The 15,494-nt window shown below is 38.8% G+C and overlaps 1 protein-coding gene across 1 annotated transcript in view; it reads right to left on the reverse strand.

The window, feature by feature from the left end:
* Positions 1-3,344: 3,344 nt before the first annotated feature.
* Positions 3,345-15,494, reverse strand: part of MTNR1B (melatonin receptor 1B) — a 38,408-nt gene continuing 26,258 nt past the window's right edge. Inside the window, exon 2 of the mRNA XM_001369486.2 lies at positions 3,345-4,235. Coding sequence (XP_001369523.2) covers positions 3,370-4,235 — 866 coding nt within the window. The 3' untranslated portion in view covers positions 3,345-3,369. The remainder of the gene's footprint in view (positions 4,236-15,494) is intronic.

The raw sequence follows: 15,494 nt of genomic DNA on the forward strand, positions 1-15,494 counted from the left end.
CCACATATGGCCCCCTGAGAAAAATAATGTTGCTCCCCCCAAAAAAGGAACAAAAAAGGGCTATTGAAATATCTTTAAAAATGCATAGTGAACAGGCAGCTAAGAAGCTCAGTGGATTGAGAGCCAGGCCTAGAGATGGGAGGTCCTAGGTTCAAAACTAGTTTCAGATACTTTCTAGCTGTGGACCCTCAGCAAGTCATTAATTCCCATGCCATGTATTCTTGCTTTCTGTAAAACACATATAAACCCAATCTTCTTTTCCTTAGAACAGACAATCTCCATCTTGCTTCTAGCCCATATTATCCTCTGTCCTAATAAATTTCTCTCTTTTATAAGATTTGCTTGGTGAGCCTGTAGTTCCTTGGGTGAATCTGTCCATCTGAACCAGGTCAGTCTTCCTCCCTTCTCCTGAATCTTGAAACCACACTTCCTTGGTCATCCTTAGCTGGTATGGGCTGTACATGTCTACTATCCACTTTCCCCCATTTATTGTCAATTTTCTTTTATTCAAGAGGTCTGGTATGAAACAAAACTTCTCCCTCTCCTCTCTTAGTTTTGCTTATTGTTCTGAGGAGGGTTCTAGTTCACCACACTGCCCAAGGGGTTGATGAAAAACAAAAGATTAAGAACTTTTGCCTTAGGATATCAGAATCTGAAGAAACTTTTCACTCTGTGACTGTCCCTTTCAGACTGTCCCTTTTGAGGATCTTCGACTTCATTTATAGGAAATGTGCTTTGTAAAAATAAAAGGTGATATACAAATATATGGGGTAGTTGTTATTGTGAAGACCTTGAAGAATGCTGGAGGATAGGGAGACAAAGCAACCAGCATACATGTGAGGCAGGGAGCAGGAAAAATGTAGATACTGGTGTGACAATGTGATCCCAATCTTGAACCATTAGGAAAACAATTCCAGACAAGAGTTTCAAGAAACTTTTCTTTATTGAGAGTCAAGTTCTATAGCTTGAAGCAACTTTCATGGAGGTGTGTATGAACAAAACAGCACATGTGTGTGAATATGTATGTGTATATACACACACATATAATATATATCATATATAGAGAGAGATTTGTATCACATACATATTACTAGATGTCCCAACCTGCCCCATTCTTATCCCTTTCCCCAGCCTCCAGGCCCAACAGCAGGAACCTAAGGGGAAAAGTGGAGAGGTCCAGATTAGTGAAGTGTAAGTAATATTAGACAACAACTGAGTGACAAGGTAATCAGAAGAGACTATGGTCGAGGGACAAATTGTTGTTGAAAACATTCTCCCTTCCCCCTGCCCCTCATCTCTGGTTGTTTGACACACACACACACACACACACACACACACACACACAGACAGAGATTGGCTTCCCCTTCTAAAGGTAGGGAACAAATCCAGAACATAGAGACCCCTGGACATCCATTAAATCACTCCTAGGGAACCTAGAATCTACAGTGAAAGGTGGGGCTGAGGGGTAGCAAAAGAAGAATTGAGATTAACCCATCATATGAAAGCTTCCCACTAATCTTTGCTAGGGAGTTGCTAAACCATTGCATTCTACATTGTTAAAGGATTGCAAATGTTCTATTAAATTCAGAGACAAAGCCCTAGTTGCCTCATTTTAGTTAATATTTTATTCTAGTTGCACTTCAGGGCATTCTACTTGATGGTTCCTTCTTCTCTACTCTTTTCTGTTCCTCTCTTCTGACACCTACCTATTTCCCTGTCTGTTTCAATCAATCAAGAAATATTTATTAAACACCTACTATGTACCAGAGTGCTAGCCACTGAAGGTACAAAGAAAAAAATTGAAATAATCTCTGACCTCAACCTTCATAGTTACCTCTTCCTTTTGCACTGTGTGTGTGTGTGTGTGTGTGTGTGTGTGTGTGCGTGCGCACGTGCATGCACCCAAAATTCCTCTGTGGCATGAAGTTCTTTATGCAATGAGTCAAGTATTTATAGCCAGATAAGAGGTGAGTGTGCAGGTCGTGGTTTTATAGAACAAGGAAAGCTTGTAGTTAAAGATAGGTTGATTGAGTCTGAGAATAACTCTCCTATGGAACATGAAAGTTTCAAATAACTGTACTTGACAATGTGATCCCAATCCCTCCACCCAGGGGTGTTCTAGAATGTAAATATTTAAACTGACTCTCTGGAAGTGAGAAAATGTACCCATGGCACACTTATGTTTAAACTTCATTATCAACATTTTTCTCCATCATTTTTTAAAGTCTAGACAATAGCTTCCTCAATAAATCAAGCCTTGATTTCTGGCTTATATGATTTCTGTTGTGTGAATGCTTACCCTAACAACTTAATCTGTACTCCAGAGCTGTCTCTAGTACACTCTGAATACCTCAGTGCTCAGTTCTTCCGCCTCCTGTATAGACATCAGGGAGACGATCATGACATAGCTGGATTATAACTAGAGTAACCTCTGTAAATGTAGCATTCTTCCTGCATTTATTTCTATACATTTAGAAAGATGGGATGGATTCAGGATACAATTAGATGAATCAGTCTAATTTTTGGGAAACCCCCAGAGGTTATCAATAATTGAGAAGTAATTTATGGAGATAGTTTGGAAGAGAGTGACTTGGCTTTCCTATATAAAGAACCACCACCCCCCCCCCATAAACCCGTAGCTAAAGCAAAAGGTGAGATTTTATTTCTCCCCTTACCATTCCCACTGCCTACCTCTTGACTACCTTTATGTGGTATTTTCCTTCCCCACCCCCATCCCAAAGACTGCCATAGAGATTTATTTTAACCTGTTTTCACCCAAATAATATGGGGGGTGGAGATGAAATGTTTGCTAACTTGACTGAGGCTCCTTTTTCAGAGGGATGTCTTTGGTTGGATGACTGACCTTTTCCCATATAGGACTGTCTTGGTACCATTCTAGAAAGGAAAGTATTCTTTCTTTCTCTGGGTAAAACAGTGAGAACATCACACCAAGAGTTTAAAATTTTATTAGTCAGAAGTCCCTACTGGGGAAGGAAATCAAAGCCTTGATGCCTTACAGAGCTCTTTGGTCTCTCCTCAGATGCACCAAATACCCAGGGCTATAATGCAGAAAATGAAAGAGACTAGTGTCACTGCATAAAGAGATGAACACATGAATTTAATTAACCATTGTGTCCCTATACAAGTCCATTGAGCATATTGTCCAAAGTTAGATGATCATATGAAGGATGAGACTCCACCAGTCAATTGCTGCTTAAAAAAAAAAAAAAAAATATATATATATATATATATATATATATATATATATCCTGGAGCCCACTTGCTTCATAGACTTCACTAGTCTTTTCCTTCTCTGCCAGAGAACTCATCCTAGATGCCATGATTCCTACTAGGTGCTGTATAGAAAGATTACAAGGTATTGGTTTCTATTGGTTGGTCCTTGCTTGAAGCAGCAGGCTTGTTCCTCTGACCATCACTTCCATCTTTGGAATTGCCTTGAAAGAAAAGCCTTGGTATCCAAAGTAAAGAAATAATTTTTTTGTATTCCTTCCGAAAATTCTGGTTGAGAAGACCATATATAATGGCATTCAGGCAGCTGTTGAAATAGGCAAGGAAATAGCTGGTGGCAAAAAGTCCATCTGGGACCCGGGGGACCATGTCCAAAGGATTAATAGCTACAGCAAGACCAATGAAGTTCAGTGGAGCCCAGCAAATGGCAAAGATCACAAAGACCACAAACATGGTGAGGAAGTTCCTGACCTCACTGGGCTTTAGCCTGGGCTTCATGGTCAACTTGACCCTTCTCCTGGACTGAATCACCAGCACCCAGATCCTCAAGTAGCAGTAAGTGACAATGGTGATAGGGATAAGGAAATGGATCACCACCACTGCAATGGTGTAGTGGGTACTTGCTGTCTGGTTAAATGTGCAGGAATAGATGCGGGGGTCATATTTTAAGGAGCCTACAAAAAAATTGGGCACCAGGGCAATAACTGTGAGGACCCAGATGAGGGAGATGTAGAGGACAGTATTCCAGGCCCTGAAGATCTTTTTGTAGCCAAGGCTGTGGCAGATGCAGCAGTACCGATTAATGGCAATGGCAGTGATGTTGAAGACAGAGCCAATGACACTAAGGCCCATCACAAATCCACTAGCTTTGCAGTGTGTCTCACCCAGGGCCCAGCCATTGTGGAGAATGGCCTTTAGGATCAAGGGGTAGGGGTATAAGGCAACCACCAGGTCTGCCAAAGCCAGATTCACCAAAAACATATTACCTAAGGTGGGAGAGAAGAGAGATGACAATCAGTTGAGATTCCATCTATAATAAATGCATGTGGTAATCAACCAATTAATGTAAGTACTTAAAGGGAAAATCAATGATTAACCCCACCCCAAACACATCATACATGTAAGGTTATGTTCTATAACCAAAGCATTTGCTCATTTATTGAAAAAACATACTCAAGTCCTATACTGAATCTGCAAGACACTTAAATCATCTGATTCAAATCCATCATCTAATAGTTGAGGAAACCAAGGATTAGAGAGATATTGATTACTATCCAAGGTCAGAACTATGTTTTAGGAATGCCACTTTGTGTGCATGTGTAGTATGAATTGGAATGGGGAGAAACTTAAGAGATACACATTAGATGACTATGGAAAAAGTCTAAATCTTATGCAATGAGGTTCTGAATTATACCAATAACTAAGTGACAGAAGAGGGAACTGCAAGATACGTAGAAGTAGAAATGACAAAATTTGGCAACTGATTAGATCTATGGGGCATATGGGAATAAGGAGGTGATTATGATGCCGGTCAATGGAAACCAATTTCCTCTGGTGAACTGAATGACAAAAAGTGAAATGCCCAGGTCATATTCCCCCTCAGTCCTTCAGGAACCTTTAGGGTCCTCCCTATTTCTGGTCTCTCCCCTTACGTTTGAGGTGTTTCTTGCTAGAATGAATGATTAGAATAATCTCTCACTCATAATATGTGCCTTTCCAATTGGTACAGTGCTAATGGTATGATTCTTCCCCCTTCCCTTCCTTCTGTGCCAGTTTTTAAAGATTGACTTTTCAGGAGTGGCAACCTCAAGAGTTCAGAATTTATTGAGTCCTTTGATGGGTATCAGCTGTACTATGGGAGTTTTCTGCAGTTTCTTGGAGAAAATTACTAGGGACAGGGGGAATAGCCCAATCTCTGACCTAAATGCTCAGAAGACTTTTCCTTGAGATAGATAACTATTCAGACACCCCTACTCCAGGAGAGAAATACTAAGTAGAAGAAGCAGTCAGAGACTCAAGACCTAGGCTCAAGCTAGGTGTTTTAAAACCAAAATAGCGGGGGTGAAAGGGGAAAGTGCCCTTCCTCTACCTCAGAAGTTCCAGAGATTAAACAAGTCCCACTTCAGAGGGAGGAAAGAAGAAAAAAAGGCCCCAAGTTGAGTTAATTTCTATTAAGGTATACTGAGAGGGTAGCTTCCCACTTCCCTCTTCCCCTTCATTGGCCAATCCCCATTGATATAGAGAAAGGCCTTATTGTCATCAATGGAGTAAGGAGTTTCTTAGTCTTTAAAAAAATTATTAAAAAATAAAAGCTCTTATATTCCACCATAGAATCTGTATATCATTTCTAAGGTAGAAGAGTGCTAAGGGCTAGGCAATGAGAATTAAGTGACTTCCCCAGAATGACATAGCTAGGAAGTATCTGAGGTTAGATTTGAACCCAGGACCTCCTATCTCTAGACCTGGCTCTCAATCCACTGAGCCTCCTAATTGTTCCTGCTTCTGAGTCATTTTGAAGTATTAAGTTGGGGAAAGGAGAAGTGATTACTGGCCCCCTCCATGAAAATAAAATCAAAAGGATATTAGCAATTATCCAGTCTTGAGATTATAAAACTGGGAGATTGTAAGGATGGTGGTACCTTTGATATAAATAGGGAGATTTAGAAGTAGATTAAGGGGAGAGAGGGAAAAATAATGAATTCTGTTATGGATGTGTGAATTTGAGATGCCTCTGGTACCTCTAGTTTAAAATATGTAATAGGTAGTTAGTGAGGTGGGTTTGGATCTCAAGAGAGCCTGGGGTCAGATTTAGAGATCTTGAATCATCTGCATAAATTAAACCCATGTGAAATCTCACCAAAAAAGATAGTATAGAACTAGAAGAAGCCCTAGAACAGACAGAGCCTTGGAGAGCTCCCATTATTAGGAAGAGGGACATCTATGATGAGTCAGCAATGGAGACTGAGAAGGAGAGGTTTGAGAAACCTTTGCTGAGAAATGGAATGAGATGAACTAGGACAAAATATCATCATGAAAAACCCCAAAGGAGAAAGTTTTCAAGAGGAGAGGGTGGCCAACAGCGTAAAATGTAACAGATATCAGGAAGGAAGAATAAGAAAAGATAAAGATACTTCTTGGGCTGACCTAAATGTTGGGTCTTCAAGCAATGAATTCATTCTATTGCCTCTGAAGTCAGCCACAAACCTCTATGAGTTAATCCTTAAGCCACCCTGGTCTTCTAAAATGTTTTTTTCCCAGAGAGCAATGACTTAGAGTGGGACCGTCTTCCAGCTTCACTGTTATCCATTGAATTGAGCCCAGTGACTATAACACCAAAGACTCTTAATTCCTGCAATGAGCTAAAGCAAAGCTCCTGCCTGATCTTTGGTGGGAACTTCATTGGGAAGCAACAGGAAGAGTTATGTGGAATGTTAGCTTTATTTTCAACATCCCAATGATGACTATAGCCCTTTACTGCCACCATGTGTCTGTGAGCCACAAGGATGTCAGGAAATGGGAGAAAAGTTGCAGAAGCAAGAAACCAGATTTCACTGAGAAAAGGGTTTTTCTATAGGAAACAAAGTCATGAATATTGATAAGAAGGTCCTTGCCATTTAAAAATGGTCGATTGGCAATCCTCTCAGAACTTGGATTTTTATGTAAATAATGACTAGAGAAGCTATCTACTCATTTCAACTGAATGAAGGATGGATGTAGATTATTTTTATCCATGAGACACAGAGATATGATAAATATCTCTATGGATCTGGATAGAGAACTGGTCAGAATGACCTGGGTTTGAATTTTATCTCTGTCTACTAAATATGTGACTCTGGGCCATTCACTTAGCTTTTCCATGCCCCAGGAAACTCGTGATCCCTCTTAAGTTGTAGAAAAGGTACAGATTTATTTTGGTAAAGGGACCTCCCTATTACTGATAAAATAACTGGGTTGCTAAAAAAAAGTCATAAAGACAAAAGTCAGTATGTTATAATGGACAGGGGGCTTTCCTTAGAATCAGGAAGGTCTGAATTCAAGTCTTGTCTCTGGAAAACAAACCTGCTGTGGGTCCACAAGGCTCTTCTTGATTGCCTCCAGGAGCTAAGACTCTTATACAGGAACTTCTCATCTTTATCATTGGAAGGTGTTTTCATACTGGAGTATGAACTCTACACAAATAAGACTCACAGAACTCAAAACCTTCCTCCCCTCACTACCCATTTTCAAAATAACATCATTAAGACAAGGGCCTGGGGCAGCTAAGTGACTCAGTAGATAGAGAGCAGAGCCTGGAGACAAGAAGTTTGGGATTCAAATATGACCTCAGCTATTTCCCATCTGGATGACCCTGGGCAAGTCACTTAACCCTCATTGCCTACCTGTATTGCTCGTCTTCCTTGGAACCAATAAATACTTAGTATTGATTCTAAAACAGAAGGTGAGGATTTTAAAAGAAAAGGTAAAAAAAAAGGCATTGGCCTCTTTGCTGTTCCTTGCACACAAGGCCCTCTGGGCATTTTCACTGGGCATTTCATGTCTGATGCTCTTCCTCTACCCCCTGGCTTAACTTCCTTCCAGTCCCAGCTAAAATCCCACCTACAAAAATGCCTTCCCAATACTCCTTAATGCTATTGCCTTTCCTCTAAGATGATCTCCAATATAAGTTATTTGCATGTTGTCTTTCCCATTAGACAATGAGTTCAGATAGCAGGGACTGTCTTTTGCTTTTCTTTGCTAGCACTTGGTGCAGAGTCTGGCGCGTAGTAGTTGTTTTAGTCATTGACTGACTTTGTGACCCCATTTGGGTTTTTCTGAGCAAAGATACTGAAGTGATTTGCCATTTCCTTCTCCTGCTCGTTTTTTACAGATGAGGAATGAAGGCAAGCAGGGTTAAGGGATTTGCCCAAGGTCACACAATTATTTAGTATCTATGGCTGGATTTCTGACTGGAAGCCAAAGTGCTGTATTCATTGTACCACTTAGGTACCCCTGGAACATAGTAGGAACTTTAAAGTGCTTGAAGATTTGACTTGAAGACAGTAAAGAAGTGAAATCAGCTGTGGAGTGGTTTATTTCAATGAATGCACAACAACACAGACACACCTGACCTCAGCCAACCAGGATCTCAAGTATGAACCTGGACTAGAGACTCCTTGGAAGACTTTTCTCCTGACTTTCAAAGGGAGTAAATTTGCTATTAGCCTTTGCCTTGTTGGGAGATTGGGATGGATAGTTGTCTCTGCCTGCCTATTCTGGGAGCTAGCAAGGACTCCTGGGGTTTGGAGTCCAGAGTTCAAATCTCCATTTTTACATTCCCTCATTTGATCCTCTGGGAAGGACTTCCCCAAAGGATCATAAAACATAATCAATTTAAAGATTACAATAATTTGAGGATAAGAGGAAAAAAACAAAATAAAACCAATAATTGCTGGACGCATTGATAAAAAGCCAATTAGGGGGCAGTCCCCTTTGACATGAAAGTATACATACAAATAAATGTTCAATTAACTACACCCAAAGTTCATTCTTGTGCAGCTTGTGATCTGGAGGCTTCTTCATGGTGTCTTCTCCAACAGTTCAGTTTCTGGATTCAGAGAGGTGGCATCTTTCTTTACCTAAAATTCCTCTAAAAGGAATTTAAACTTTGCAATTTAAATAATTTCTACCTGCCTCGGTTTCCCTAAAATTTTACCTGTTCCACTATGTGGGTTTAAAGCAAATGTTGATGACAGCAGGAGGAGAGAATCTAGTGAATGATGAGAGTAAATGGAAGGGCATCTTCTCATTGGCTATCTACTTAAGGGATCAGCCAGTCTAAGAAAAGTCATCCTAAGATTTTAAAATTTCCTAGGATAATTTAGAGTGGATAATCTGCCCAAGAAAAACAGAAAGTCCCATCCAATGTGATTATCTCTTTTATAAAGTAGGGTATAGTCAAGGGTTTTGCTCAGACTTACAAAGTATTTATAAAGGAATAAGAGGGCAGGGAGGTTGTTCATCAGATAGAGCCAGGCCTGGAGATGGGAAGTTCTGGGTTCAAATTTGGCCTCAGACACTTTCTAGCTGTGTGACTTGGGCAAGTCAATTAACCCCCATTGCCTAGTCCTTACCTCTTCTGCCTTAGAACCAATACATAATATTGATTTTATTTTGTCATTTTTTTAAAGTTTTAATTGATTAATTTAGAGCATTTTTCCAGGATTACAAAAATCATGTTCTTTCCCTCCCCTCCTCCTAACCTGCTCCCATATCCAACACATAATTCTACTGGGTTTTACATGTGTCTTTGGTCAAGACCTATTTCCACATAATATTGATTTTAAAGCAGAAGGCAAGGGTTTAAAAAAAAAAATACTAACTCTGAGGCAGGCACAGTGCTAAATACCAGAGATTCAAAGACAAAAAAAAAAGAGGAAAGGATGCTCTCAGGAAGCCTATAGTTTATGAAAAACCAGTCAGTGTCAGACTAAACTGCACAGATTTATAGCAGGAAAATAAAACTTTTCCCAGTCCTTAATCTAAGTGCCTTCTTTTTGTGTGATGACAAATGTATCAATCAAGAAACACTATTAAGCACCTACTATGTGCCAGGCACTGTGCTAGGTGCAGGGAATATTCAGAGACAAAACGCAGTCCCCATCTTCAAAGAGCTTCAATTCAATGGGGTTAGCGGAGGGAGGTTAACATGCAGACAAATATAGATATTCTGTTTGTATGTGGTTATTTGAATGTTGTCTCCCCTAGACTGCAAGAGAGCAGGAAATGTTTTTTGCCTTCCTTTGTACTCTCAGGAATTAGCACAGTGTTTAGCACTTAATAGGTGCTTAAGAGGTTCCAGTTAACTAAATTTAACAAAACAAACAAAAACATTAGAACCTTTGATTAGTGAAAATCCTACCTTTTCAGAGGACCTCTTCTTCCTGTATGTCTCTGGGGGCCTATTAGATTGTCTCTCCTCCTAAATATCTCACAGAAATACTTCTGTTTGGGGTTGAAAACAGTTTGGATCTTCCCAGGCCATAATTGCACTTTAAATCCATGCAAGCACCAGAGAAGAACTAGGAAAAGACTTTCTAAGAGGGCAAGGAAGAAGCAGCCAATTATATTTGTCTTTTATTTCCAGAAAATCTTGACATCTCTAGACATGAGCTTTCTACATTAGTCAGTCAAACTTTCTTTATGTGCCGACTATGAGGTAGCTAGGTGACTCAGGAGATAGAGAGCCAGGTCTGGAGACAAGAAGTTTTAGGTTCAAATGTGGCCTCAGACACTTCCCAGCTCTGTGACCCTGGGCAAGTCACTTGACCCCCATTGGCTAGCCCTTACCACTCTTCTGCCTTGGAACCAACATATGGTATGGATTCTAAGACAGAAGGTAAAAGTAAAAAAATTAAAAAAAAAAAGAAGTGTCTACTATGTCCCAGGTTCCATGCTAAGGGCAGAGAAAGTGAAGAGGCAGCACTTGCTTTCAAGGAACTCAATCTAATGGGGGAAACAACATGCTACACATGTACATTCAAGTATACCAATAATAAATTGGAGCTAGACAGTCAAGGGAAAGTACTAGCATTTTTATCAAAACTGTCTTCTTCAGAACAACTCTAATACAGAAAAACTAGGGCTAGGCAAATGGGATTAAATGACTTGCCCAGGATCACACAGCTAGGACATATCCAAGGACATATTTGAACCCAGGATCTCCCATCTTCAGGCCTGCTTCTTTATCTACTGTGCTGCTTAGCTGCCCCAGAGAGCACTAACATTAATCAAGGAAGGGGAAAAGCTTCCTACAGAAGGGGAACATTTTTTATTGAGATGCACAAATAAGAAAAGGGAAGAAAAGTCAAAACAGCCCATAAGAGCATTCTAAGGATGCTGATTTTTACAGTTTTGTCGGTGGTTAAGGATCAATAGGTACTGGACATTTTTAGAGTTTTACTCTGGACAGGACTCTGGTGTAGACATCCAAATAGTCAGTGCATTATTTAACAAGAGCATTTTTTACAACATGATCACTCCCTGGGAGTTTTCAAGTTGAAAAGCAGTGTGGAACAATGGCAAACCTATTGAATTGGTCATTAGAGGACCCAGGTTCAAATCCCAGCTCTACCACTTATTAACTGTGACCTTGGGCAGTTATTGAACCTTTCTGGGCCTTAATTTCCTTATCTGGAAAAATAAGAGTTTTTCTGGATCTCTGTGTTCTCTTCCACCTCTGAATAAATGATTTTATGAACATAAGAAGTTACTTGAAGTACTAGGGCAGCATTTAGGGGATTCAGATGAATCAGTAGGTTGGTTCTCTCTCTAGAGTGAGTTAGGAGACTTTTTAAGAACTTCTTTAATCTTAGTACTTTTGCTGTTTAATCAAATATTGACTGTACACTTACTGTATAACTTGTATTTCCTTCTCCGTTCAGGTTCCAGTGATCACATGTGTCTTAGGAAGACATTTACTCCACCCCCATCTATTCTATAACATTGATTTTGGAAGGAGTTTTAAATGTTCCTCTTTCTAACACATTGAAATTGGTTCAAGAGAGGCACCTCTGTCCTCCCTTCCTGAGTAAATTGACTTGCTTTCTATGTTTGCTAGCAAATGCTGAGAAAGACCAATCCTTGTAGAAGTTCTTGCCAACTCTCTCCAAGCACTTTCCCTCAGGAAGAGAGCTTAAGTTCTATAATGCTGCTATATGCAAGAATGAGGTCCTGCAGGGCTGGAAACAGCATGGAAAAAGAGGCAGTAAAACATTGGTTTCCTTATGGAAACAGATCTCATTATTCTTCTCTAACAGTGGCTGTTCCTAGAAGGCTCAAATCAACTAATTGCAGCAACATATTCACCTAGCTTGACTTCTTGGTTCTTAGAAGAGGGAAGAAGCCTTGTTTCAGACTCAGTTTTCTTGGTCTGCAGTCAAAGCAGGGAAACATTTACCCATCCATTTCTTCCCTAGACATGACAGATTTAAATTAAGATCCACATTGGGATCACTAATAAGCTTCTGCAGGGGCATCTCATGAATATTTATAGTAAAACCCATGAAATGATGTCCCTGTGCTTGGGTTAGATGGGAAGAAATTATTGTGGATATAGCACCAAAATAAGAGTTAGTAGCTCACAATGGACACACACACACACACACACACACACACACACACACATATCTAAAAACCTAAAATTTGATTACAAATAAAAATGGTAAGTCAATGACTTCTGGGTCAACATGACTTGGCCAAAGTCATAAATAATTGGAATAATGCCAATTACAAGACTTATGAAACTGACCAGCACAAGATATTATTCAAAGGCTAAGCTAATTTGAATCTTTAAGATCCTTGCTACCTCCCTCAAAGAAAAAGGGTCAGCCTAAGAAATGGAAAAAGTGGTAAACTACCTTTCATGCTTTCTCTCTCTCAAGCTTACTCCACATATGACTTCCAGGTCATATCTTTCTTTTTGAATGTTATTTTATCATGGTCCATAAAGGATGCTTTCTCATAATTTTTGTACTTTTATTCCCTTATACATAATCAATTTTTTGTGTGGAGACCATATAGAGCTGAGAAAGATTTCTAATTTTGTTGCTGGGGAATATATATAGTATTGATATTAATTCATGTTTATTCTACCTTTCAGCAAAATGTAGTTTCCTTGCTTATCTCTTAGTTAACATTTATTTTTGCTGTTCCTTTTTCTGAGATGATTACTATGTCTTCATTTTGCTACTTCAGTTGAAGTATGATAGATGATGCTCCAGTCCACTGCTTGAACTTTCTTCTTATAACCATAATGTTGGCTTCTGATTCTAATCAATTCTGCTGCCCTTTTCCACTTTACAGGTGAATTACCCAATATATACATCTGTATACCCCATATATATGTATGTATAAACAGTATAAGTAATTAGAATCCTTAATTGTCTATTTCCTTTTAACCTATTTTCTACTTTTCTGTCTCTGTCTGCTTTGAGTTTGTTTTGCTTCTGACTAATCCTTCCCTTTATAATCCCTCCATTATGTTCCTCTTTTCCTTCTCCTCTAACTTCTCTGATGGGTGAAATAGATTTCTTCACCCAACTATGCATCTGTATGTCACTCCTTCACCAAGTTCAGATGATAGCAATTTAAAAAAATCACTTGTTCTTTCCTCCCCTTCATCATTTTTTGGCATCTACTTGTGAACCATAATTATATAATTTTTCAACATTCTTCCTTTCCTTTTACCTTCTCCAAACTCTAGAATTTTGTGTTCTCTTTCCATTCTTCATTGAATATCATCAAAACATAAAAAGAACTACTCTCAGGCCTCTGTATAATTAGATCCCCTCTATTACCTGTGATGATGACAAATTTTGGAGAGAATTCATGTATCATTTCTTCATAAAAGAATTTAGACAATTCATTGATGTTTTTCATAATTGATAATTCATATTTACCTTCTATACAACACATGACTTATCTTCTGAGTTATAATCATTTTCATTTCTTGGAAAATGTAGTTTTACATTGCACAACCATAAAACATTAATAGGTTTTTGGCATTAAAAAGATGAACCTCTGATTCTGAAAATATGTTATCCATAATCAAAAATGCCTTCTACAGTGTTCCCACTAGGTGAGTGACAAACTTTCATCATAAAATCCCTGGGGGTTTAAAGTCTCTTCCTCACACTTTCTTGTCCTTCTTAAAGAAGGTCTGGTCTTAGGGTATCTAGACTTTCTGGGGAAGAGACAGCCAGGGAAGAGCTATAATATCAGAGTAACTAGCAATATGGAAGAATACTGGAGAGTATTGGAGTAATAGGAAGGCTCAGAGAAAAAAGAACTGGGCTACTGGATCAAGTTTTAATTCATCTATATTATTGAACATGAATAGTGGAAAGAATACTGGTCTTAGAGTTAGCCTTAGGTTTGAATCATAAGCAATGTACTAAGTATATAGGTCTAGGCAAATACTTTTATTTCTGTAAGCCTCAGTTTCTCATCTATAGAAAGGAAAAATAATACCTGCCTAGTCTATATCCTAGAGTTGCTGTAAGAACCAAAACAATGAACAAGGATTAATTCAGCATTTACTATTTGGAGGACACTGGGTCAAGTGCTAGGCATATAAAGAAAGGTAAAAACAAAACCACAGCAACATTCCTTGTCTTCAAAGAGATTCCACACTAATGAGGAGAAAATGTGTATATAAACATGCACTTGGAGTTATATTAAAAGAAAGAGGGTAACCAAAGAGAAATTCAAGTGGTGAGATGGAAGAGGAAAGGGCTAGGAAGGTCCTGAATTAAATGGCATCTGAATTGAATCTTGAAGAAGCCAGGGATTCTCTGAGGCAGAGATAAGAAGGGGTATCATTCAAGCTATGGAGGACAGTCAGCACAGAGACATGGAGATGGGAAATGGAATGTTGTGCTGGAGGAATAGTGAATCTTCCAGTATCACTGAATCCCAGAGTGCATGAAGGACAGTAAAACATAAGGATAGAAAGGTCGGAAAGATCCAGGCTGCAAAGAACCTCAACTTTCCAATAGAAGACTTTATATTTGACCTTGAAGATAATTGGAAACCACTGGAGTTTGAGGAGTACCACGATCACATATAGGTCTGTTTAGGGAAAGTCCGGTGGCATTTGGACCAGAGTGGAGAGAAACTTGAGGCAAGGAGACCAGTTAGAAGGCTAATAAAATTTCCCTGAAGAGAAGTGATAAGGATCTGAACAAGAGTGGTAGCTGTGTGAATAGAGAGAAAGAGCAATATACAGGAAGCACCAAAACAAGGTTAGGTCATTACATTGTGCATGTGTGGATAAACACACATACATACAATAACCAAAATCTAAACTGTAATTACAAATTTTACTGTAAAGACAGAAATGACAAATGAGACAATATTTTTGAAAGCACCCTGAGAAGTAGAAAGCTATAAAGAAAGTTTTATTATGCTGATGGAAAAGCTAAAATAAGATCCTTTTTATTTTCTGCTTACCTTTAAGTGACTCTATTCCCCTCACCCCCAATACATAACATAGAGATGATAATATCTACCCTTTTTATCTCCCGGAGGACTTATATGGATCAAATGAGATACATTTTATAATGTTTCAAAAACTTAAAAATCTCAAATATATTAAACATATAAAATAAGAAAAGAAAAAAATTAAATATATAAAATAACAAATGAATATACAATATAATAACTAGTAAAATTAGTAAAAAAATCAATAAAAATCTTAAAATAAATAT

Source organism: Monodelphis domestica, chromosome 4 (genome assembly GCF_027887165.1).
Source record: "Monodelphis domestica isolate mMonDom1 chromosome 4, mMonDom1.pri, whole genome shotgun sequence".
Lineage (NCBI taxonomy): Eukaryota > Metazoa > Chordata > Mammalia > Didelphimorphia > Didelphidae > Monodelphis > Monodelphis domestica.